The sequence below is a fragment of the Motacilla alba genome, chromosome 2 (assembly GCF_015832195.1).
Source record: "Motacilla alba alba isolate MOTALB_02 chromosome 2, Motacilla_alba_V1.0_pri, whole genome shotgun sequence".
NCBI classification, from domain to species: Eukaryota; Metazoa; Chordata; class Aves; order Passeriformes; family Motacillidae; genus Motacilla; species Motacilla alba.
The window spans coordinates 132,178,768-132,206,383 of NC_052017.1; the positions used below are offsets into that span (position 1 = coordinate 132,178,768).

General features: G+C 36.0%; 1 protein-coding gene across 50 annotated transcripts in view; it reads left to right on the top strand.

Annotated features, from left to right (window-relative positions):
* Positions 1-27,616, top strand: part of RIMS2 (regulating synaptic membrane exocytosis 2) — a 456,016-nt gene that overhangs the window by 358,639 nt on the left and 69,761 nt on the right. For 40 of the 50 annotated variants that reach the window (XM_038164024.1, XM_038164200.1, XM_038164243.1 and 37 more), the window contains 2 exons: positions 3,142-3,177; positions 8,216-8,316. In XM_038164024.1, coding sequence (XP_038019952.1) covers positions 3,142-3,177; positions 8,216-8,316 — 137 coding nt within the window. The remainder of the gene's footprint in view (positions 1-3,141; positions 3,178-8,215; positions 8,317-27,616) is intronic. The other 10 variants (XM_038164450.1, XM_038164097.1, XM_038164290.1 and 7 more) reach the window with 3 other exon arrangements.

The window sequence follows — 27,616 nt, forward strand, 5'->3', positions numbered from 1 at the left end:
AGCAAAGCTCATTGAATTAAGGCATTTCCAAGAAAATCAAGGCCATTTTAGATCAGTTTTAGTTCTTGACGAATCTCCTCTTGAATGAAACTCTTGTGTTCTTTTCTATTCATTTTATCTTCCAGATACATATTAGATTGTTAGATATGTCTCAGATATATTAGGACCAGTCAGAAAAAACAGGGAGTTAGACCATGGAGCACGACTATGTCTACTATTAAATAAAATGTCAGTCGTCATTATAACAGCAATGTCTACTGTGATGGTAGAAGAAGGTTTTGAGAGAGAATATTTTAGCATTTCAATCTCTCTATATCTTTAGTTCATTTCTATATTTCATCCATATACTTAAATATATCTGTATTCTGATCAAGCAGAAAACATACAGTTATTTTCTGTAATGTGCAGAAATATCTCCTGCATGAAAACATTGATTTATTTTCTCCAAAGTACATTGCTCTGAAAAAATTAGTTCTTGAATTGAAAACATTACAACATAGGATGTAATTGAAAACATTACCACACAATATATGCTTTTCACTTTGTAAATCAAGGTTAAATTAAGTAATGTAGAAAAATAATGACTAATGTGATGATACTGGTCATATATAAAAAAATCAGATCAAGATTTTTTTTAGGAATGACTGGTGACTTTGTCTTCTCATATTTTTTCAGTTTGAGGCATTTTAAAATAATCTCATAGTGATTTATGGGTTTTCAGCAGTTTCAAGACATTAAGGCTCCTTACAGCTTTTTTGTTTTGAACACATTACAAACAAAAGCATTAATTACTTTAGTAGCAACATCCTGAACCTGTTCTAAATTCCTTTAGAGTGATGAATAGGCCCATAGCTGCAATGAAGATCTTTGCTGCTATGATGTTAATATTGTTTTATTTGGTAAATGGATAATATTGATTTTGTTCAGTTCTGCTGCTTCCACCCGAATAGAATCTTTCTCAATTCAATATTCAGTCCTTTCTAGTACTTCTTCAGACAGCTCTTCACAATACATACAAAACCTCAGTTGGAAGAGTTGGATCCACTGTCTTGACCCTTCTACTAAAAAGCTACAGAATATATCTGTTGTAGAGATTTGTCACAGCACTTCAATTACACTTCTAAAATTCAAAAATCTAATAGACTTTTGTGTTTGCTAATACTATGATATTAATTCCTACAGTCTGGTTTGAAAATATTTTTCTATATACTTTGTATATCTAGAACAAGAATGAGTGAAAGTCTGACAGGTTTCAAACTTCTTTATTTTGACAATGTATTTATTTAAAGATAGATATTTGAAAGACATCTAGACACAAGGATGAATGGACTTCTAGGCCTCTTAAAATTATTACCCTATATAAGATTTCTATTTTAAGATAATATTTAAGCAAAGTAAAGATTTGTTTTCATGATACATATGGACCAACCTAGAAATGTGATCATTCTTTCTGAGCTCAAGATCATGGGTGTTTTAATGACTCAATTCACTTTCCTCTGTTGTGCATTATGTTGGATCAGTGATATTGCTATCTAATTGCTTTCTGCTTTAGAAAGTAATGCAACAATAAAAGACATTGTATTTGTAGATTTTATATGGGCAACAGCAATTTAAAACTAAAAGAAAAATAAAAATATTGAAAGGTTGAAGAGGAAAAAAATCTATCATTCTCTGCTATTTTCCTAGCACTATCCACAGCCCCATAGATAGTAAGGCTAGGCTGCCCAAAGGCCAACTCAGAAGAATGCAAAAAGCCTTATTAAAAAATGGTGTAGAGTGTGGGGCAGGAAAGGTCAGGGAATGGGAGAAGTTCCAAGAACTGATTCAATACCCACTGATTGCTGAAAGTGTAGGCTTATGACCTGCCATATCTGTTTCCCATTAATTTGCCTAATAGTTCCACTTGAAATTGCCAGCAGAACAATAATCTGGGTCCCACCCATGATAGGAAGCCAGATCCTATTGAAGTGTAGCATATTATTAATGCTCTCTGTAGGAACACATTTTTCCTTCTTATGATTCTACCTTGCTGGAGTATGATTTCTCTCTGAGTTTGACTTCATCTTCTGCTTTGATACCCACCTACAAAATGATATTTTCTTAAAATACAACAACTCTTATTTTCTTCTTCAGTCTGTGTACTGTAAATTACATCACCATTTTTTGAGCAATCCTCAATAACCAATAACTGGAAAAATATTTATTTCTAGTAATGCGTACTATTTTGGTATGTAGCTTGGGGGCTGTTGCTCCATATCCCTGGGATTGTTTTAATTGAATTTAATATAGTTTTGAAATGGAAAAAGAAATAACCTCAAAGTTAATGTATTTCTAATTAAAGTACATTTCATTTGACTTGAAATTCTTTCACATTATTTACCAAAACTGGATTTCAGATTATTTATGGGCTGCCAAATTATTTGATAGGGATCCAATATATTTTGATTTCATTGTGACAGATGAATGCCCTGAGCCATTTACAACCTTTGATATGTATTCAGAGTTGGCGTCAGTCAGCTGAGTTTATGTGCATGAACTGGGTTTCTGAGTATTGATTGTAGTGTCTTTTGTTCTTCATAATTTTTAACTCAAAGACAAGTTACAGTAATGTCATTATTAAACCTTTTAACCTGTAGAAGCTATGAGAATTGATTAAACCAATGAAGATTTAAAGTAATTGCCAAAACCCATTCTGACACATTCAATTTTTATGCTTGAACCATTAGACTGTGTCTTGTGTGTGCACTGCATAAAACCTACAGAACAAGCAAATTTTTTTTACTTCTATTTCTGTGTCATCCCGATTAAGGAAATTGGAAAGCAACTCTACCTGACACCTGCCTTGCTCTCTTTTTCTTCAGTGTGTTAATGATTCTGGAAGTGCACAAAATATCCATGAGTTCCCTTCAGTAAATGTTCAATAACAGTACACAAATGTATTCACTAGCATGCAGTGACTATGCCTCTAGATTTAGAGCACCATACTTGGTTGGTTGACTAAATTCTTCATGTTATATTAATTTTGTGAGTTTTGTTAATGTTTTCCTTTTTAATGCATTTTATATTACTTTTATTATTATTTCTGCATTTTTTTTCTCTCCCCATCTTTTTGCTTTACATATTGCTTTCATTTGTTTGTAGAAGAAAAGAAAACAGATCCAGAGAATGGGGATACAGGTAGGGTGACTTATTAAAAATATTTTTGTGTTTTTCCCTTAAATTCTTTGATCTGTTATGTTTGAGCAAATACATAGCAAAGAGTTGGAGTGCAATTTTTATGTAGTTTGCAGAATACAAAATAGACACTAGGAAATGGAACCTAAGAAAGGGCTTTCCCAAATGTATTTCCTTTGCTGTTTTAAGGGTGTCAAATAAGGGTGAGAAATGGTAAGAAAGTGACCAGAATCAGCTAAATGCAAGTATTATACACTTGAAGACCTCTGTTCTGTCCTCCCCTCTCCAGACACAGAGCATGCTCACCTGCACGTATTTTTCTGCTCTATTAGAGGTTTCTGATTTCCAAAATATCAGTCTTTATCAGACTTTAGTCCCCTCATCATGAGTTTTTTTCCCCATGCCTTAGTGGCATTTTCTATCCCTTTTGTTCATATGTATTGAAAACTAAATTTGTTCTAATATTATAAGGGAAACTTCACTCTTCTTCCATACCAGATTCCGTTTAACTCTTTGTGCCACAGAAACCTCACTGCAAGCTCCTCTTCCAAACTCAGATCTTGCAATAGGATCTCCATCACCTGCATCTCTAGGAGCTAGAATGGTTTAATAAGTCACACTGGAGAAGACAATGAAAGAAAGAATGAAAGAGCAGAGGTCCTGGCTGGTTTTATTTTGATTTTTAACCAGATGAGTTTTGCCTTAGGCTGAGCTGGATGATAAGGCCAGTTTGTTGTCCCTTTTGTCTCTGGTGTGGATCACAGGCTACCAGCTGAAGAATCTTACCCCAGAGAGTAGCCAGTATTTGACCTGAAGAGCTAATAACAGTCTTTAGCTCTAGGCTGAATTCAATGATTGCTTATCTCCTTGTAAAACTGTGACTCAGTGGCTCAGGAGTTAGGAAAGTTAGGTATTAACCAAATCACTGATTACAGCCATTCACTTTAGTGGTGAAGTAGCTGAATCTTATCTTGTTTCATCTTAGTTTATTTGAAGTTAAAACATGAAAATAATGTTTTTTATTTGAAGCTGAAGCAGTGATTTTAGTGCTTGTCCTGAGTCCTGTTTTAGGAATGGAATTATACAGCCACCACCTAGACCATGGCAGGAATTCTGTGGATCTTACCTCAATAGGGCTTATCCCTAGCATCCACTTCAATAAAGGAATCAAGCAGAGTTCCTTTTTCTACTACGTTTAATAGGCAATAGTAGTTGCAGTTCAAGCTGGGTGTCTCTTATTTGAGGCCCTGCCTGTTGCTTGTTACTGGATTTTGTAGTCTCTGTAGGTGGCTTCATTTTCTGATTGCACTCCTGCTCATACAATCCTGTTTGCAGCATCTGGGGTCTTCTCTTCTGAGTTACTTCCACAGCCTCCAGGCGCCCTTCTGTCTATGTCTTGGGAAATTTCCCTGCTTTTGTTACAAAATATCCTATAGCCAAAGTTGAAATTGTAGTTCATTGTCTAGTGGTTACATTTCCATAGATAAAAACAAGCATCGAATTCATGTGGCCCAAGGTTTAATTTTCTGCAGTCACTAGAGCTAAGCTCTGGCACAAGAGTCTCTCACTGCAGTCCTTGTGGATCTGAGAGATGACAGGGCTGCACTGCACAGTACTTCTGTGCTTACTCTGGCATTTCAGGAGTCTTTGCCCTGTAGTTATATTACTTTCCCTCAGCACATTCTCTTCTGAATATAAAGGGAATAGCTGGTAATGAATCAGCAGTTGTCTCTCTGTCAGCCAGGAGCTGCCTTGTGCCCATGAAAACCCCATTGAACTAACCTTCAGGCCATGGCTTTTTAATGCTAGAGAGTTCAAAATAACCAAAACTCCAGAATGTTGCTTACAGTGCAATGACCCAGTTATGCCTGGTGAGCAGCACCAGGCTTTGTTCTTCCCTTCAGTCTTAATTTTTTGTGTTCATATGGCTGGAATTTTAGTGTCTCGTTGGATATTTCTGTTGGAGGGACAACTACTGTTTTTAAGCAAAATTCTGGAAGGATGTTCTTGAAGAAATGAACTCATTTTACCTGGCCAAAATTTGGCTGCGTACACTTTGATAATTTGTGGCAGTAGTTCAGTATATCAGAAGCAGCTTTAACTTTTCTAGTGCCAGTCTTTGTAGTCCTGAAAACATGTTGTACTGAGCTCCAGCTCAGGATCTAATAACTCAAGGGCTCAGTCAGCCCTTGTTGTTCAGGTGTGTGAAAGCTTATGCTCCTACTTTTTAACCACTGTTGATAACTAATGGTTAGGTTCAGGTTAGTTCTGGTTTGTTGATACATGCTCCATGAACAGCTCCTGACTGCAGTGGAGTCCTTAGAGTAGGACTGATGTTCTGCCTTGCTTACCAAACTCATGTTAAAAGCTGAAGCTTTAATGCACCCCGACAGTTACTGAGATCTCTGGAAGTATTTTCTTCTCCTGCTAAACCCTCCCACATAGGTGTGAGCTAAGCAGAGATTTGCCAGCAGAAGTGGAGGTGATGATAGCCCTGCATTCCCACCACTCAGTGTGACAAGCTCTCATGCTGCGCCATGGGAATGGGAAGTGCCGTGACACTCTCCAGCCTTTCCTGCTGCCATGCAGGTCCCAGCTGCATCTGGCTGAAGTTCCAGTGAGCTCAGCCCGGGGCACACAGGAGCCCTGCACTCTCTGCGTGTCAGTTCTATGCACAGCAGAACCAGAGCTTTCTGCTGCTTTGGGAACTATCCACTGCCCTCAGGTCTTCCTCTTTTTGCTCATAACTGAATTCACTCACTTGTTCAAGACCGTTTCAAAAATAGAAAGGAAGTCAGATTTTTCATTAATAAGATTTTATGGGATTTGAATTTTTTTTCGACAATTTTCTGTCTTGTTTTTCTCTTGAGAAAAAATAATCTACAAATTTTGCCTGTTTTGTTGCAGAGAACTCACACCAAGGCCTTAAATCTTATGCTCCCCTTTTGAGTGGCATATTTTGTGCATATCATAGGCAATTGGATTTGTGGAAACCTAACTTTAACTTTGCCAACTGATCATAGATAAGAATGAATATTTTCTCAAGTAATTGTGAATTTTCTATTTCCTATTTTTTCTTTTTTCTATTTGAAGTTTCTATGCTCAGGAATTGTTATTTCTTCAATTGCACTTTCTTGAAATTTGGCAGAATTTGTCTGGAGACAGAGAAAACGTACCATGATTTCATAATAAAACATAAGAAAATTTGAAAAAATGTCCCTTTTTGTGAAAAATGTCTCCTTTCTTACATTACTGAAAAATGATAACAAGATTTTGTTTTCAGCAAAAGATGATTTCTTTCTTTGAGAGGAGGCTGGAGTATTTTACTTCAAAAAAAGTATGTGTTGCTTCTGTCATTGAAAAAAAGAAAATATTTTCCAGTGTAACTTTTTGTTTTCAAGAGAAAAAATAGAGCTTTTAAAACTAGATCCTAAAAAATTCTCTTCATCTTAATGATAAATTGACAAACACTGCTATGGGTTCTATAATGGTTGAGGAAAATTATGATAGGAAAAATGAACTGTATTTTATTTTAGAAATTTTCATCTGCTGCTCTCTTTTTCATTTTATTTCTCCCTATAAAAAACATTTATTCTTTCTCATTAATTTTTCTTCATTTTAATTTCTCTTAGAATTTTTGATGAAGTCTTTTATGTTGTTGTAGGGTGTAAAGATAGAAACTTAGAATACAAAAACTAAAAGCCAAAGTGCTTATAGAGAACAGAACAGCTTAGTGTTTTTGCATTCCCACTTCCTTTTACCTCCTCTCCTTCCAGATTTCTTGTGAAGTGCCACAACATCTACCTGGCAGCTCTCATAATATGTGCTACTACCCCTATTGTTCTCAAGAAATAAAGCACAAAGCTGAGAGGTCCAGGTTCCATGCCAAGCCCCAGTTTACTGTTAGATCATGACTTACAGCTGAGGTTTAGAGTTTAAACCAGGTTTCTGTAGTACACTGGCATCTAATATTCCCATCTCAGTTCCTTAAATGCAGTCCATATTGCTCAATACTTACAATATACAGAAACTTCTGTTTATCATTAGCAGGATTCTAAAATTGTTATCCTAGACAACTTCTGCATTAAAATTGTGAATATTTTAAGACAAAAAGAATTAAAAATTATAGCTTTTTAGCATTTGGTGGATAATGATTTATTCTTGACTTATACCAGGTTAAAGTGGAAAAGAATCATACTTATGTGTGTATGATAGCTAATTACATTTTGTTTGAAAATCTATTCTGAGCTGTTGTCTTCCTCTCATTTTTCTATTCCTCAATCTTCCACCTCAGCTTTGGCACTTCCTTATTATTTTACATAGTAAATCATGGTACAGGACCAGTTTGTTGAAACCAGCGACTGCCTGAGTCATGCAGTAAGACCCCATCTCTGACTAAAGCCAATCACATATGTTATCCAGGATGAGTGAATCCTGGAATTGTCCTTGAAGGGGTGTTTCATCAGAATGTAATACAGTGATGCCACTGGGTGGCTCTTTAAGATTCCTTTAGTCATTCTTTGAATTTTTTGAGCATACTAAGAATATACTCAAATAGTAAATGGAAGGTCTGCTAGCCCACGGCTGTTACTTGATTATTAATTTGATATGTCAGGCTATGATAAATGCAGAACCAGAATCTCTACCCAAAATAAGCAGGTTATCTTTGCATTCCTCCTTATTAAATAAAAAACTCAATTTCTCTTGAATATTCTTAAAATAGTGAAATTATATTCCATGGAAACACTGTGTTTCATTTATATTGAGTTTTTTTCACAAAGCTGGCTTCATTTGAATTGTGTAGATAATACAACACTTACTAAGATTCTGCTGAAATATTTATCTGCTATTTTCCTCCTGTTACAACTTTCTGGTTTTCTGCAAAATCATAATTCAGGAACTAAAACTACATGCACCGAACTTAAATAAATCAAACTTCATCTATTTCTGTTAAAACTTCCATGAGCATAATTTTGACCTTGAAAATTATGACTGCTTGTGTATTTATTTTCTTTTTTTCCTTCTGTTTTTAACTTAACAGGTGCACTGGATGTAGAAGAAAGGAATCGCCAAATGAAAATGAGCAAGTACAAACAGGTAGCAGGATCAGATTCCAGGCTGGAGCAAGATTATCATTCTAAGGCAAGGGAGTTTTGTTTTGAAAAGCAACAAAATATGCTAAACTGAAATATCCAACATCCTATTAGAAAGTAATAGATGAGTGCCAGGTTGTTTCTTCAGTAAAAGTTTCTCATGTGTCTATAATAAAATGTTGGAAATGTGCAGCAAAACTCTTAACACACAGTGTTCTTGATTATTAAAATTTAAGAAGGATAAGTTAAAGCAAATGAAAGAAGCAGTGTAATTGTCTATCAGAAAGAACAATAGTGCTATGATTTAAAAACTCAGAGAAGGAAAAAAGATGTTCATTGAGTGACAGATGGCATAAGAGCTATTGAAACTTGTTCATGGCTTTCACATAATTGAAGAGAGAGTTATCTTGATCTATTGAAAACTGGAATATGCAGTGTTACTTAGTTTAATAGTGCCTTCTTAGCACTTGGAAAAGTATTTCATACACCAACAAAAGCTTTTACCCCAGCTGTGGCAGACTGCCAAGAATCTGAATGTCTACGTCTTAAATATACTATCCAAAATTTCCTGATATCTGGAACAGGGTCATGTCATATAGAGTATGTTAATTAAAATATTCAAGATATTTTCAATTTAAATTTCTATTATACAAAAATAATTTATGTGTCCTCTAAAAGACTTCATTAATTGAGGTCACATTTTAAGTGGAAAACATGAGACTTCTGACCTATAAAATTTGGCTGAGGAAAAGATATCTGGTTAAGACTTATATTTCCAGGTTGTTTTGCCTTGCTCCCAGGATTGGCAAAGCTACTGTAAAATGAGACATTTAGAATTTGAATGCAAATAAACAATCAAATTTATTATTATTATTATTATTATTATTATTATTATTATTATTATTATTATTATTATTATTATTATTATTATTTGTTTTGCAGATAATTTAGACTAATACACTTCATATAATTACTTTCTAGAATATACATTTCAGTGTGGGAAAATAGAAGTGCTTTAGCAAGTCCATTTCCAAATGGAAAGCCCTGCTAATGAAAATAGAATTGACAAAACCAAGACCGTGATAATGGCTTAAGATACTTTAAAACTCTGTAGATGTCCTGCATGGTTATTTGGGTATTTTGCAAATGTAGTTTTAACTGGACAGGGTATAGGAATGTTTATTAACATGTTAGAGGAACTTGGATACTGTCGTGTTTAGCTAGTTTTTTATTTTGACACTTATGGAAAGCATTTCTATATTGTTGGCTTTGAAAGGTGTTGCCTTTGAGAGATGAGCATAATACTGTGAGTGGACCTTATCGTAAGTGTTGTGATTGTATGTACCACAAAAATATGACTTTATGTATTGTATGTATAACCAGACTTAATCTGCTGATTCTCCTGCTCCCTCAATGCTTAACTGAAATTTGAGTCAGAAGTAGGACTGGTGCAGATTAAATTGGTTCTCATGTAAAGGAGTGAGATAGAACATGACTACCTAAGGAAGTATTTACTACCCTTGTTTTTCCATTTCATCTACACCATACTATTGGGCATCACTTTACATCTTTTATCTCTTTAATTAAAATTTTGCCTTCAGTATTATTGGAATGTATTAAAGAGGAAAATTATAAATGGAATTATTTTATGAATATGGTGGTTTATTTATTGCACACATCAAACAATGTCTCCAGAAATAAACAGTTAATTTATTCTTCTGCTTAAGTGTAGTTTCAGTACTTGAAAGTGAGTTATTTATTCTATCAACGAACCTGTGGAACTAGACACTGAATATTCACATATATGTAGTAATTCAACATGCATTCTTAAAATTGTGTAGTTTCAAAACCTTGTGAGAACCATAAATCATAATAAGCCATATGAGAGTTCTGTCTTCACTTTTTTACTACCACAATTTCAATTCCCCTTAATTAAATTCCTATATTATCTAGAGACAGAAAACGAGTAAGTGAAAGTTGTCTACCTGGTTTCTAGAAAAACTCTTTGGAAATCATGAACTGAAACATGTATGTCCAATGCTGACTGTAATGTTCTGTTCAGTGTACAGTGACTTTGATTTTTTTAGACTTCTCAACTGGCACAAGCAGGCACTCATGAGTGCCATACCTGAGAAAAATATCATTAAATAGGTATTAAGCCACACTCAGAAAAGCCAACTCATAGAATTTTCTTTTACCTTTTCTATTTCTTTCTTTAAATAGAAATCAACAGATCAACAGCATCTTTATGTCCCTCTTGATTACTTTAACTTAAGAGAAATTATCCAATATCTTTCCTTGCTGAGAAGGCAAAAGCTATAAAAATAGATGTTCTATTAAATATTGAAATATTAAAATAGGCATTCTGTGTTGTATCTCTCTAGCTTGTTCTACCTCTGGAAGTCAGTACTAAAGGCTTTAGAGGAAGATACATATCCTTCTGTGGTGCATAGTCATACATTAAGAAGTTTGTGGGATAAGTTTAATTCCAGATCTCAGTGTTCTTAGAAGCTGCTGAAATATGAAATTGATTCCCCTCTATTTTTAACTCAGGATTGGTAAAGATTGTATTTCTATTATTCTCATACATGCCTCATTATTTTTGGAACAATAATTATTCTGCTTCCATAATATTTTGTATACATTAATTTAGTAGGGTAGGGTGCAAAAGACATTTCCTTAAATAACTTCCTTCAGAAGCTGCTGAAGTGTGGTTTCAGGACAGACATATGGAAAGCAAGTAATATATTAACTTTCATATAAATACTTACAGCTAAGCAGATGAGAGAAAAACATTGTAGGCACTAAGGATGAGGTATATTAATTTCTGGTATTGGAACAACTATTTATTTCTGCTCATTGGGTACTAGTAAACTTGTACCAAATAGGATATATACTAAAGTCTGAATTGCAGTGCTGGTAGATGCTGACATAATGGAAAACCTGAATTATGGAAATAAAGAAAAAAATGCTCAGTGGCACAAGAGTGTTCCACCAGAGGCAAAATCAGCCATTTACCATACTGTGCCTCTGCAACCCTAGCCTGATTTGTGTAATTTCCCTCAAGAATCTTTCTGTGACTGGTTTATTGTTTTGCGTAAGAGCTAGGCTTCTCAGTTCTAAATTTTTAAGCAAGATGTACTGTGAAGAGGGAAGGGCAAGATGGGAGCTGAGCGAGCCACGTGCCGGACTCACACAGCTCACATTTTGTAGAGCTGGCTTTTAAAGGAGTCACTTCCCAAACTACCTTGTCAAACCTCTCTGCCTTGCTTCCTGCTTTTTACTCCCACCATTCTGGCAAACAAATTGGTAGAGCTGTGTTTGGTGAGCAGCATCTTCCTCTGGCCATTCCCACCAGTGCTCAGATACAGGAATTCCTGTACAGTGCTCAGATACAGGAATTCCTTCAATTTGCTGACAAATTGAAGATGGAGGATGTGAGAAATCCCGTCATTCCTCTGTCCTTGCCCCATGACTGGAACACACACAGTGGATCAGCTGGGGAGTGTTAAAAAGCTTTGTTGTTACTGAGAAAAAAAGAGAAGATATTTCTGGTATAAAGAACCCTAGAAGTGTTTGCAATCAGTGTGAAATCAAGAGACAATTCTATTAACTCGGGCTAATGTTAGCCACTACAGAGAAGTCTGGTCCCTGATGTCAAACTGAAGTGAGCTGGATTTATGTAGGAGTTGCAGCAGTGAAAAACTATGGCTTTCTTTAGGAACAAAGGTAAAACAGAGACTGACAACTAGCTGACACACATTTAAACCTCTAAGTATCTTGAGACTCATTTTATTTGTTTTATTAGGAAAAAAATAATGACCTACAAAAAGGCAGAGAGATCGGGTTACATAATACAGCAATTAGTAACAGTCAGTCATGTAGTAATTAGCAATAGAGTATGTTAGAGCAACAAGGAATAAAGTTGGGATGAAAGAGGCAAAAGAGCAGAGAAAAACTTGATTTTTTTGCTGAACAAGCTTATTTAGCCAAATGTAGAAAAGACTACATCAAATGCAGAATAATACCGAACATCAAAGAGGATTTCCTCACTCCTCCTTTAATGATTCATATTGATGATAAGAATGAAACTTTCTGCACCATCAGATGTATGTAAAGCTGTATTTCCTGATAATCAATAACCGCAATTCAAGTTTTAGATACAAGCATAATTCTCTCTGTTTGGTGCAGGAGAATAGTACTATAAGGCATACTAGCATGCTAATTTGTGATTTTCTAGCCTGATAACAAGACCAAGACAAACTAAACTGTGAAAAAGAAGAGTCAAGGGTGTGTTTAGCTTTTTGAGTAGTGTAAATGCAGTATGCAGACACAGAACAGCTGCAGCTCTTCAGAATGAGACACTTTGATGTAGCAGTGAATCAAGTACAAACTTAGGGGATTTATGTGTGAGAGAATGTGGAAAAGGTAAGATCTGGAGGTGGAAGAGGCTGAATTTGAATGCCTCAGAAGCAGATCTTAATTGTAAGGTCTTGTAAAGTGCAAAAGCGCTTCCAAGAGTTGCTTTTTCCCTCTGAAACCTGCAGTAAGTAGTTTTACCATGGGTACAGCTACATGTGGAATCCTTTGACCTTTGCTGTCAATTGAAAGATTTCATATAATGGTGTTTTGAGAATCCCTTGTCTCCTCCTTAAAATCAAAGCAGAGCAGTACACAGCAGAGCAAAGTGTGCTAGCAGAGGCACTTGCCACCTTTCTTCTTGAAATGCTTGTGGAGGAGGGAGGGGGGATAAAGGGATGTTTGGAACTTTGATATTTGGCTGCATATAAGCTGTATTTGATTTATATTGGTTTTATTTTGACAGCTGTTTTAGAGTTCTTGGAGGATCATGAGATTCCCAGTAATAATTTGATAATTTATAATAATTGTGAATATACCTCTTTGATCTATAATTGTTTCTTACAACTGATGCTGTTAAGGATGTAATTAGAAATATCTGAAATACTAAATACAAAATGGAGGCTATTTAGATATCCATATGCCCTCAAAACAGCTCATAAATTTTGTATATACTTATTTTTAATATACCAGTTTAAATTTTAAAATTTTGAGTATCTGAATAAAACTTGGAGAAACAAAATAATTCTAAAGGAGCTGTGCTGGAGAATAGTTAAGAAAGCAAAGACCAACACAGATAAGACCACACACAAATATTAAGTGCAATAAATTTCTGTAGAATGCCCATACAGCTAAGGGCCTTACCAATAGGATTTGGTAGGCTCACAAAGGGAATAGCACTGTGTAGGTCCCTGCACCTTCCCATTGCCCACCCCTGCACCACTAAGCTCTTGTCGTTTGAAAATAAACCAGACACCAATTAGACCAACCGAGAACTTCCCAAGTGAAGAAACATTTCACTTATTGCCTGTTCCATGGCTTTTGTGCTTTCCTGTGGACTAATGAGTATTGTTCTTTGGGCCAGAAACTTGGTAGCTCCACCAGGTGGTCTAGAAGGACAGGTTCAGTTGCTGCCAACAGCCTGTGGGTGCTCAGGTCATCTATTCCATCACTTGTGTGTGTGTGATCTGTAATGAATTTTGCTGGTCAGTGGCAGAGAGTCTCTCTGGCCCATAGTGCTGGTAGCATTTATATTTTCAATCAAGTATTTCATTGTATTTTTAATATAAAAATTTTTTGGAATAAATGGCTGAAATGGAAGTTCTGGTTCCTGTAAGTACAGGATTTAAAGCTCAGTTATAAGACTTAAAACTATATCTAGATGAAATAAATTCAGAATTCTAAAATTGAACTCTATATACATGGTAATGTAGAAAATACCTCTTCTTTACTTTCTATTTTATCAAACTTTTATCATTTTGCTGATGTGCTGGAATTAATTTAGTGACTTTGAATAGAGATATGGGTTGCTGTGATTTCTAGTATTTTCTTCAGTAAAAGGTGTGCAAACTCCTAGAAAATATTTCTGTTGCTGTAATTTTTCTTTTTCATTAAATTCAAACACTCTTTTTATTTATTTTGGCTTTGATAATTTTTCAATTTATTTTTTTAATTTTGAGTATCCATGTCTCTATCTGAAATTTAGGGTATTTTTAAACATAATACAGTGATTAACAAAAATACTGCATTCACATATGATGATTGTGGCAGAAATTTAAACATCTGAAAGGAGACTGATGCTGGCTGTCTTTAGCTATCAACAGGTACTTTCTGTTGTCACATTTTCTTAGATTTTGTGTAAGCTTCTATTGGTAATCATGTCTAGAAAGAAGAGCTTAAATACATTATAGAATGCTAGTGAAGTACCTTATAATTTTACAATGAATCTCAAAGAGAAAAAATGACCCTGAAATTAAAAAAGTAAAGCCATCATTCTATTTTGGCTTTGAATTTTCATTAATTATAGGAGTCTACTAGGGAAAAAAGGGCTTTTCAAACTTTTCAATCGCTGAGAATTGGGTTTTCATTAAAAAAGCACAAATTCTAACTGTAACACAGTCTTTTGTTTTATAGTGATGAGTTAAATATTCTTTTGCAAGTAGCAAGTATTTTCAAGAAAAAAAAGTTTTAGTAAGCACATGTGTGTATATATATATATATATATATATATATATATATAATATACAGCAAAATATATATCAAAAGTGTTCTGCAAAAGCCAGGTTCAATTGAGCATTGTAACCATTCCATTAATAATCATGTTTTAGACTCACCTGGGAGATGTTTTGATCAACTTCCATCCAGAGCAATCACTGCAATCGATCTAAAATCCTTTTATCCTTTTTATAATAGAATGTATTTTCCTTTCTGAATGGCTTTGCATAGACAAGTGAATTGCTGAACTGTTAGTCTTTTTGTTCAGAGCCACTATCTTTTCATAGTAAACTCAATTATTTCTGTGTAGTTTTTATCTGAATTTAAGCTGTAAAGTTCCAAGATTCTATTGAACTAAGTGGCAATTAGTGTGCAAAATCCTGTGACTATGCTTGAATTAATTATTTAAGTTGGTCTGAAACTGATGTTATGCTGATAATATGTGAGAAAATATGCAGAAAGAAAAAAGAACAAAATTAACTGGGAGATATGTATTTAATATCTGGGTGCCAAGGTGTGGGATACAAAAATAGAGAACATATGAAGTTAATTGAATTGCTGCAACAATTAGGGAACTCTAAGAAATTAGAATAAATATCTGTGATAACATGTATCACACCAGTTTGTGCTACTTAATTCTGTGCCATAAAAATATGCGCTAAAAAGTCATCATTAACATTTGAAGTACAAAAGAGCAGTGGCTCCATGATGGAAACAGGTTTGCTAGATCAATTTGCTAGACTGATGACCTTGAAAAATCGAGGAAATTGTGGCAGACACTTAGAAAGGACAAACCTGAAGTGTCAGTGGTGGGCTTGCATGGAGCCTGTTTAAGTTTGTAGGATTCAAAATGAACCACAGAATCATAGAATGGCCTGAGTTGGAAAGGACCTTAAAGATCATCTGCTTCCTACCCCCCTGCTTTGGGCAGGGACACCTTCCACTAGACCAGGCTGCCCAAAGCTCCACCCAGCCATGTCTTGATCTCATCCACGTATGAGGCATCCACAGTTTCTCTGGGCTACCTGTTCCAGTGCCTCACCACCCTCACAGTAAAGAATTTCTTCCTAATGTCTTATCTATTCTTTCAGTTTAAACCCATTACCCCTCATTCTATCAGTACAGGCTCTTGTAGAAAAATCCTTCTCTGTAATTTTTTACTGAAGGTTTCTCTAATGTCTCCCTGGAGCTTTCTCTTCTCCAGGCTGAAGAAGCAGGACCTTTGTCTGCTTCACAGAGGGTGGCTCAGAAGGGACAGAGCACAGTCAGATTTGCAGGCAGGAATACTGGCTGCCCCCTCACCTCACACCCCTCCTGCCCTGCTCAGCTCCAGGAGGTGCTCCTGGGACAGCCCCTGGAGAGCTGCTCCTTGTGGTTTAGCTGAGCATACCTTAAAGGAAAGATCTGCCCAGAGTTTACTGTTATCATTTGTAACTCTGGCTATAGTAATGTTTTAGTCGTGTGGATGTTTTATTCACATCTGGGAGTGCTCCTCTTTATTAAATAGGTTGATTTTCTTTGATAGCAACCCCAAAATTATCAATGAAAATTTAACCAGCTTATCAGCTTTTTTCCAAGCAATAGTTTTGTGGTTTTGAGGAATTTTTGTCAGCTGTTACATGGGAAAGAATGCTATGTGTGTCTATCAGATTTCTCTGTGGATTTTTGATTCTTATTTTAGTAAGTACCTTAACTACCTAAACTCTTACTCTTACCTTACTCTTATTTTTCATGAATATAACTGTGGCTTCAAGCACCTGTACTGCAAGTAGCTCATATGAAGGATTTAGAGAGAGGTACCACAGAGCCATTATTCTGAAAAGGGTGGTTCTGCACAATGAGCTAATCAAAATAGGGTCAGGACCTTGGAGTCTCAGCATAGGGAGGATTTTGTAAAGCCTCACTGCCTTCAACAACACTCACAGTGAGAACATTACTAAGACATGAAATTACTTCTGTGTCCTTTTTAACCTGTGATTTTTTTTCCTGTTGTTTCTGGGAACTAAAGGCTTTGCTTACAGGAACTAATATTGTTTAGTGCTAGGACACAGAATATTTTCTTTAGTAATTTATCAGGAGGAGTATTATCCTTCTTGTGCAGATGGAATTCATTGTTTTACCAGAGATTTCACTGACAGTTGGGAGTCAGTGAATAATAGGAAGAAATAACACAATTTTGTCTGAGGTTCTGCTTGTTCTGTCACAGTAAATTTATTCTGATATATCTTTTTTTCTTCAAACTGTGTAAAATCCTTGAAGTACGTTATATTTGTTGCATCATAGAGAGCATCTGACATGCATTAATTTCAGAGAATCAGGATGCATAATTCTCTTTCTGCTCTGTCTTGAGTGACATATGCCATCATGTAAAAAAACACTTCTGGTGATTTGCATAGTTCTTCAGTTCAATCTAAAACTACTAGCTAATTAATAATATCTGAACTTTAATTAGCATCTGATTTTCTGTTAAAAAATTCAAAACACTGTGACATAGTGTTCTGTAAGTGAGGGACAATAAATAACTTAAATTCACTTCTGGCTAATAGGCTGACTCTCAGTTTCAAGAATTGTAAAGAAGCAGATTGGGTGATATTTAGGAGGCATTTTAAAATGTTTCCTTTCCATCATCTAAGCTAGTTTCTAGTCACATAAATTTGGGAAATATTATGCTAATGCTATGCTGAGGAAACATTTGTAAAATGAAAACAGCTTCAAGATCTGAAGTTATTCCAATTATTCATAGACATTAAAGATCTTCAAAAATTTTTACAGAAGTTTTGATCTCAGAATAGTTCCAATCTAACTACCTGTCTTGCGAAATGAACTACATTCCTCATGTGGTTTCAATTGATATTTTTTAATTGTGTCTTTTCTGCAAATGTTACATATTATTGCCCTACTGTTTAAGTGGTTTCTGTGGTGAAGATGAAATTGTAAATAATATTAATAGATGTTGCATGTTTTCAGTAAAAGTGAACTCAGATTAACCTTACAAGCAAGCAAAGGTAAATCATAGTATTTAAAATGAGATATAGGAGACATAAGTAGTAAATGTTTTCGAATTACTCCTTCAAGGACAATGACTGAGAGAAAAAGAGAACTCAGTTTTTCTGATCTGTAGGAGCAGTTTGCTTGCTCAGGATCTCCCTGCAGCTTTTTTTTTTTTTTCCTAGTTGCAATAAAACAAGAGTAAAGCTGCTGAGGAAATATGTTTTAGGGAAAATAATGTTTTGTAAGCAGTTTACCTTGTTTATGGATTGATAAGGAAATGATGGTATCTGCCTTGCAGATTTGTTCCTCCTTTAGCTTGACATGAATCAGCAGAAAATTTTCAGGAAAGTTATCAGCTGAGCTTATATTTTCTTACAGGGCAGGGATTTTCCACTATGTATCCTAATAATCAGTGAAAACAAAACATTAAGAAAAAAGATTATGTGACATCCCCTCAAATCATGCTTGATTTTGCAGGCTATCCTCTGATATCTGTGGATTTAAGGACTTGGAAAGTGAAATAATAGATGTATAAAGATATATTTAAATCCTGTTCTTGAACAATTGTAGCTTTAGGCACTTCTGCTTACAGGAGTAAGCACTCACCAGATGGCCATATGTCAATCCAGCTGTTCTCTTCAGCATGAATTCTTTTGAAGGTGCTGTGTTCCAGGACAAATTTGGTGAAAGCCATATTAAATATTACATAATGAAGGTAGGATTAAGGGGAAAGTTCATGTTTCTGTTCTTAAGCCATCAGGTATGCTGGAATAGTTAACAGGCTTTTGGGTTGAAACAAAGTGTAATGAAATAGAAATTCTGTGATAAGACAAGATGGTTGCCTTGCCATCTTTTTATTTTATTTGTACTTGTTTTCATGAGACCAAAGGACTGAAATAAAACTATGGAAATAAAGTTTAAAATCCATGTTAATGTATAAAAAATACATAAACTGCATATGGTTTGATGTCCTAGCTTGCATTTGCATAGTAACATCTCAAAGAAGCCCAAATTAGGTAGAACAACCATAGACAAAAGTGATTTTTTTTTAAACAGGAATTCTGCCTTGTTACTCTCTTTAAAAAATAAGCTCTTGAACTGCATTCCAGGACTATATGAAGTGCAAAAGATTTTGAGTGCAGTGGTGGCAGAAATGGCATGTGAACCACTGAGGAGTGGAAACAAATACAGGAAGCATTCTTTGATTCATTTTATCCAATGTGAGTAGAATGTATTAGTGTTACAAGACTAATAAGGAGCAGAAAAAACAGATTTATCACTCAAACTGGACCCAGTAAGCAAGTGTAGGCTCACCAGGCTGTCCTACAAACATTCTGAAGTTCAACAGGAGTTAAAGTACTGGAGATACTGTTAAATGTAACTGCACAGTAAATTGGGAAGTCCCTGGACACCTGTCTTTTGCAATTGCCCTGACTTGAACAGCCCAGACTTTTTACAGTGAACTGTGTCCATGATGATGCATCTTCAGGAGTCTTGACATGGTGCTGTGGATTGCCAAAGGATTGCTGGTGTCTATTTTAAATAAATTTTCTGCCTTCTGTGTGAGACAGAATAGTGAATGTGTGGCAGTCAAAAAGATTCTGGGAAGTGTGAGAAGATGAACCTTTGAGTTTATTACCCACCATCACGTAGCCAGACTGTGGACCCATTTCTCTAAAGTAAAACCTGGTGACTGACTTTGCCCTGTTTTAAATAGCAGTTAAAATTCTGGTGGAAATCAGCAATTTGAAAGGGAAATTGTATAGTAAATGTTTCAAAGAAATCATTGGGAGAGCTTTGTTTTATTTTCCATTTTGTATGCTTTCCAGAATTCCTTTCACATTGGAAAAAAGGGAGTGATTGTTGGATAACCTTCTAACTTTAATTATAGTTGCAAGATTCTTCTTTTGAAGTTTTTATTTGTTCACCTTCATATTAGGTGGACTCATATTTCTTCAAGATCTTGGCTTTTTTTCAAAAACTGTTTGGAATATTTTGGTTAGAGAAATGCATTCTGTGGTTCACTTAGAATTTGAAACAAGGCATCAGCTCTTGTAACAAGATGAAGTTCATCCACAGGGCACATAAGATTTTCTATTCGTTGCAGCTTATATAGTCCATGATAGCTGTTTCACCCTAGCCATGGGCTGTACCTGGGTCTCTCTTTTGCCTCAATTAATCTGTCACAATCAACTTTATCATTCCAGTTATCAAAACTCCTCCTAATCATCTCAATTACCCTGATAAATAATAGAAAGCAGTTACTCTAATTTTTAAAGATGATGTCTGGCTATCTAGTAGATGGGGCATATCACCAAAGGGGTCCATGGTATTGCTGTGGTGTCATGTCCCATGCTTCAATTATGTTTATGATTTGATGTAGAAGCTCTCTCTATATGTAATTATGTTGATGAGATATTAGGAGACACCTCCTTGGCCATCATAAACCCTATATTTTCACTCCAATATGTAACTCATCTTAGATGGCCTTTTAAGATTTTTTTGTGACTATGTTTATAATTATTCCTTTCTTGGTTTATTTGTTGGTTTTGTTTTCTTTTTATTTTAAAAAACAGTTTTTCACCCACTCTGTTTTTCAGAGAAGAGATGGGATTTTAAACAGTGTCTTTGTGATTTTGAACAGTCTGGAATAATGTAGTAATTTTATATATTCCAGCAGAAAGTCTGCAGTTCTCTCTCCTTTCGGAATTTTTCAAATTTGGTCCTGATTTAAAGTAAGATTAAATAATAACATTTTTTTCCCTAGACTAGATGAAAGTATCTTTGTAAATCAATTCTGCATCAATAACAGCTTGATTTCAGAACAGGTATTAGTGCAGTTGAAATTAGAGGTTGTCTTGATATTCCAAAAGTTACACAGTATGAAAAAACCCATCAGAGAAAAAGCCACTTGGTGTTTGAAAATTACTGCAGGAATGTATTCTTTTGTAGAAAGACAAACTGGTTGACAAGCTAATTTTCAACCTCACTTGAAGACACAAATGCTTAAGTGATGCCTTACTGCTCCCTACTTTACCAAATATTTACAGGATCTGTAAGTTTTCTTGAAGTAATGCCAGAATATTTTCTAGTGCTCTCCTGTATTTATACAACATTGTGCACTTTGAAAGTTCTAAGAAAAATTATACCATATGCCAACATATGTGAAGCTGATGATTTTTTGTCTTTTGATTTGGCTTGCCTCTGGACTACTTCCCTCTAGATTTCCAGTTGTCCCTAGGCACTGATATATTGGTGACTTCTGCATTACTTCTGCCCTTGAAGTTTCAGCTTCAACTCCTGGATCACCCAGTAATTTGGGTTGGAAAGGACCTCAAAAGCTGTCTAGCCCAACCCCTAGCAGGAGTCCAAGGCAAGGTCAGTGTGGCATCAACACAGGTTCCTCAGGGCTTTATCTGGTCAGGTCTTGAAAATATTCAGGGATCAATGCACAACTTCTCTGGGTAGCTTGATCTATTACTTCACTATGCCCATGGTAAAAATTTGCCTTCTTATACCAGTCAGAGCTGCTGTGAATTGCTTGGCTCTGTCTTTTTGATGTTCTCCCCTGTACAACCTGATAAACTGCTGTTAGGTTCTCCCATAGCCATCACTGCTCCAGTCAGAACGAGCCCAGCTCCCCCAGCCAGCTTGGTGGCCTTCCAATGAACTTAATCTAGTTTATTGATGTCAGTGTTTCACTTTGGGTCTCAAAACTGCTTACAATATTCTAGATGCAGGTTAGTGATTGCTGAATAGAGGGGAATAATCTCTCCTCTTGTTCTGTTTGTGCTCAAGTCAGAACAACTGAGGCTGCCCTTCTTTCCTGCAAAGGCCCACTGCTGACTCGATCTTTTTCATTGTTTTCCTTCCCTAATTTGGCAGTAGGATGCTATTTGCAGCATTGCTTAGTTCCATAGTAAAATCAGGTTTTAGGAACTCCTTTGTAAGACTGCATATGTGAGTATTGGTTAGTGAAATTGATAAATAGATGACACCACACAACAAAGGAAAGGATGTGAGAACTTTTGAAGAAAGTTTTTTTGACACGTTCACTAGAAATATGAATGTTCCTTTTTATTGATGTTTTTGTTGGTGGTCTAAATTTATTGGAAATTTGGATGTTTTAGAAGGTGGGTTTTGCAAAGCAGATTACAGTCAGTTCTTTTTATTCAAGGTAGAAGTAGATTGCAATGTTTTGAATACTGAAAAAAAAATATTGCTTAAGGAATGGGAGTGATGGATGAATGTACAGAGAACCACTGTACATCCACCTAGATTTAGTGGTCCAGGCACTGTACTGCTCAGAAGGAGCAACACCACAGCTCTCTCCTTTATGTTAGTGCAAGGCAAGAATGCCAGTAGAGGTGCACAGGGCCAGGCTCAGGAGATCAAAAGCTACTGAATACAAAGCAAGAATTAGGTGAAGGGAGAAAAGTTGAAACAATGCCAATGTTCCAATTACTCAGAAGAAGAAAATTATAGGGTTAAAAAGTAGGATCCAAGAATTAGAAATAAAAAAGAGGAAGCTAGAATAGGATCCAGGACTACAAAGCAGGAGACAGGATCAGCAGCCAAGAATGAGTCTAAGGTACACTGGCTGCAGCTCCATATTGAGAAGCCTAAGGCAACTGTGGATCTCATTATATACCTAACATCTAATGCATGAGCAGTGCAAGAATTAATCTCCTGAGGGACTGCTGTGTGCCATGTGATAGCTGAAGCAGAACTGGCAAAGGCAGACCGGGGTGGCTCTACCTCAATTGTCTTGATCGATCTTGACAGGAGTGACAAATGTAAACACAGATTATTGAGCTGGCTATGTATAAATTACATAAAAGGGCAGATTAATCATAGCCTTCATCTTGGGTTTGTGTGTATGGAAGATGAAGATAAACATATATTGTATGTGCTCATCTGTATGTGGTATTTTGTAAAAAACATCTGATTTTTTCCTTTATATAAGTCTAACATTATTGTTGTAATTATAAGTAAGTATTTGGCTTTATTTTTAAAGGCAGACTTCATTAGGCAGCCATTAACAAAAGTTTTAGAAAGAATCAAACAATCCAGTAACATTCATTCAAATCATGTGTGGTAATAACTAAAATTGGCATTGCCTTTAGAGGTTGTGAATTCACACCAAGAGGTATAGAACGTTTCAAATTGCTGTGCCCTGGCTACTCGGGAGCTTTTGTTAGTGAGCCAAAAAACTATTGAAATAGTCCAGAATGGCTCTTTAATCTTCTGGTAGTAGCACAATAGACAATTGTCTGAAACATCTTCCCAACATTTTGATCACTGAAAACATTGACCAGATTTGTATGTCTCTATGTAAATGCTAGCAAGTAAAACATGATGAATAGACTATAAAAAAAGAGAAAAGATAATAAAATAGAAAGATGTTTAGAAATCAGTGACAATTTCAATTGCCTGGACAACTGCATGACTGTATAGTCCAAGATGGAAGACTGGTAACAACAGAGTAAAGCAACATGAAACACTTTAAAACTCCCTTTGAACTAGAAGTTCCAAACCAATTTCTTTGCAGAAATAAGAGCATCTGTGTCAGACGAGTTGCAGCTCTATGTGTCCTGTCAGCCATTTATTGGTAGTTCACAAAGAGGTCAAAATGTTTGCAGAGGTTGTTATTTTAGGAAGCAGAATAGGTATTTGTTTTTCAGCTTTAATAATCATGAATTTGTCACTAAAGGACAGTAATCTCTTGAAGTTAAAAGGCATAGGTACTAACACCTAACTGTCCTTTTGTTAGGCTCTCCAGCTGATTATTCTGCTAACACAGATAAAAATGCTTTTAGAAATTTTGGAATACTTGTTTGATAGAATCTGTAATAATGAAGTTATTCTTATTCTTCGACATTACAAAATAGAACAAAACCATCTTACTATTAAAATTTCAAAAGCAACTTTTAATCAATCCCTCTGCTTTCAACAGACTCCCTATATTTGAAGCAGCTTGAAGAGGTTGGATTGACTGCTTAATGGGTCGTAAAGTCCAGAATATTGCCGTTATTATATGAGTCTTTATTGTGGTGGAAATGAAAATTTAACCATGTTCCAACAATATTTCCAGCCCGGGGAAAGTCAGGAGATGATTTTCCTACTGTCGTGGCTGGCATTTAAAAAAAAAAAAAAAGGCATCTGGAAGAAACCTTTTAGCTAATCTTTACAGTGTGCAGGTGTATTTCACCACACTCTGACCACCTGATTGTTCAACCCAGGGGAGGTGTGATGCTCATCACTGTCCTTGCACTCGTGTTTTCTGCTGAGGGATGTTGGAGCACACAGGGTACTTGCTGGAGCTGATGATCGGAATCAGTGGCCATGCTGATCCAGCCATGGGGACTGCAGTTCCCTGTCAATGTGCTGTCAGATGGTGCAAATCCTGCAGCACAGGAAATGGGAACAGCACTGGAGACGATGGCAAATGGTATTTGGTTTTCAGATATAATAGGGGGGTAGCACTTGGTTAAAAATTACTTTTTCAGTCCAATAGCTGATCTTGTCATACAGTGGGTGACATTTAGAAAAAAAGAAAAGTGAAATTTGGAGGAGGAAAGAAATTTGGATGTGACATATATGAAGATGTGATGCCTTGGGGCAACTTTAACCACACAAAAGCTGAAAAAGCAGTAGCACAAAACTGAAAAAAAAAGGTTGCATTTTACAGTTGGAGTATATGACATGAGGACCAAATGCTTTTGAAAAAATCAATATTTGCACAGTGGAAGTGCAATTTTACTCTTGAGGCAGTCAGCAAAGGAGCACTTCAAAAGCTGCCTTGTATAGAACCTCAATTTAAGAAACACATTCAGAACTAAAGTGGCAGCATGGCTTCTCTCAGACAAACAATATGGTTCCTTTGGTCTTCTGTGCTGGAGTGACAGAAACACTAATGTGCATTACTCTACTATAATCAGTTTCCTAAACAAAATTAAGTCAGATATAAGGTTAAAAGTACACCTCAGCAGCAGAATAAAGGATAATCAGGGGCAGTTAATGAGTGAATGTGAGGTATCTGAACTTTGTCCAGCAAGGAAGACAATTTAATTTCATTTACATTTAATTTACATTTCCTTGGCAGGCAGCTCTTTTATATATATTAGAGCAGGTAACTGTAACTCAGACAAGGTACAAGAGACTGCAACACAGACAAGGTATAAACAAAACCTTTTAAAAGCATTGTATATCAAGACATTTCGATTTAATGAAAGGATCAATTAACTTTCCCAGTTTCAATCTTAAAACATCCTGAAGCTGTAACAGTCAAAAATATTTCAGTGACATCTGTCTCAGCTAAAAGCATTTAATAGGAAATACCCTAATGCACAACTGAGAAAAAAGAGACAAGGTAATGATTTGATGACCTCTTCCACATTGTATTTCTAAAATTATTTACTTTTAAGTTGCTTTTCTTGCCAAAACAATTCCCGGTCTTCACTCTATATCACTAGATTATTACTACTGAAAAAAAACCAAAACAACCAAACCAACACAATAAGGTTTTTTTTTAATTTATGGAAATGTCTGATTTGTTATATACACCACATTGCTATGTAGTAGTTTAAAAACTGACATTCTCTAGGTGTAGAAATTAAACAGAAAATCAAAACTGCATATTTTTGACACTTTGTGTACTGCAGAATGACTCTAGAATAATTTTGTGCAATGCTGATTCTGTTACCCACTTTGTGTTTAATTTAGAAGGGCTCATTTCTATGGACTGCTGGGCAAACTCAGTGTAGGATCTGCAGGCTGAGTCCTGTTATTCTCTGAGTAACCACCCCTAATTGTCTATCCCCCAACTGCAATAGGATTAACAATTCCATCAATGGCTTACATGTGATGCTGTGTTCTCCAAAGCAGAGCCACGCCAGCTCTGCCACTCCAGCGGCGTGCCCAGTGCTGTGGGCAGCAGGACCCCTGCTCACACTGGCATTTGTGTCCTGGCTGTCCCTTGGCTTGGTGGGACCAAGTGGCAGTGTGGCCATGGCAGCGCAGGATTTGGCACAGCAGTGACATCTGCCCAGGGCTCAGATGGTGCTGCGGGCCTGAGGGCAGCTCGGCATTGCCTTTTCCATAGTGTGTGATGGCAGCCCAGTACACCAGGCTGTACTTCCCAGTCTTGGTAGCTTTAGGCTAAGTCAGCAGAAACCACATTCATAACTTTGTCTTAAATGAAGAATCATCCTAGGGAAGGTTAGGTGGGGGATAGGACTCAATACATGAACACTTCTCTAGGCATAATTATTTTTTATTTATCTAAAGGGCTAAGTAGTTGCTCCTTTAAAAGGACACTCCTTTTATTCTGGTACAGTGTTCCATTATATCTGATGATCAGGACAGCTGTTTAATCATTGCTTTTACATTCGCAATTGAATATATAAGTAATAGTATGCAGTCTTCTTCATCAAGCAAAAACATTAATGGCATCAATAGAACCAGTCAGTAAATATTAAACCTTTTGAAAGTTATAATCACAGAGGTACTCTGAGTTTATGGGTGGCTAAGTTCACTTTTACTTTTAAAGGCTGGGAGGGACTTGAGTGGTTGTTGATGAACAGAAGTATGGTAAATCAGTACAGATCAGGAAGAATGATAAAGATTGGCATAGAATGTGCAGCCATTTTTGTAAGTGTAGAGTTACAGCTATCACTGGTCACTCTCTGCAGCAGATGTACAGTCTAACTTGCATGACCATTTTTGTCTTGTTCATTTCCCTGTCTTAAAATGAGCAAAATAACTTACTATTTCTACATGTAAGAATGATTTCTGAGGAAAGGCACTGAAATGCTGTTTTGAAATCCTATTCAGATATATCTGAAATCCTATTTAGATACTGCACAGTCTTTCAGAATATTTCCCAGTGTAACATTCCTTGCAAGAGAACAGAAACAAATGATTAGTGTAATTCACGAAAGACAGGTTTTTTAAATCTATAAAAAAGGGACCAATTTAACAGCTAAACTTGGACACCCTTTTCTTCTGCAGTACTACACAGGTCTGCTATTTTACATTATGATTTTTTTTTCTACATGTGGCTGAGTACTATGTTTCTATCCCCAAGAGTTCAACAAGCCACTGATATGTTAGGTAGATTATTTTTTGCCATTGTTTTCTTTCAGTCCTGTCTGTGTTGCTCTTCGTCTGTACTGTCTTTTTCCAAAGAATCACCTGGTGCTCATTGACAATTCATCTTGAAGTACTATTTTCCTGAAATGGTTACCAGTAGCAGCCCATCAGATTTCTGTATGCACAGAAATGCCTGCACATAAAGAGAAGGAAAAATATCTTTCTGCTATTTACTATATTTGCATATAGTGCCATGCAGAGGGGCACAGATTTCAATATTAATTTAACGCTAATGTGTAATAAAAACAAATATCCATTGTATTTTGTTCAGATCTCACCTGAATGCTGCTGCATAATACTGTCTATGTTGTATGGGCTTACTGCTGATCACTAGTCCCCTGCTAGTTCCATGTTTGATATAACTGTTAACAAGCTCAAATACCTTTGTAATCTTTTAGTTTCTGAGGCACATGTACATTTTCCCTACAAATCACCTCTAGTCCAGTCCCATCCTTTCAGACTCCCCAGCCCAGCAGCTCAGCAAGATGTGGGTTTGTTTGCACAGCTGCAACATCACTTTGTCTTTTGATTTGATAATCTTATCTATCTATTTACTTAGAACAGAAAAAAATTAACATTTGTCAGTTAGAAGTTCTTGTAAACAGGCTAGGCCCCAAAAGAGACTTGTACTT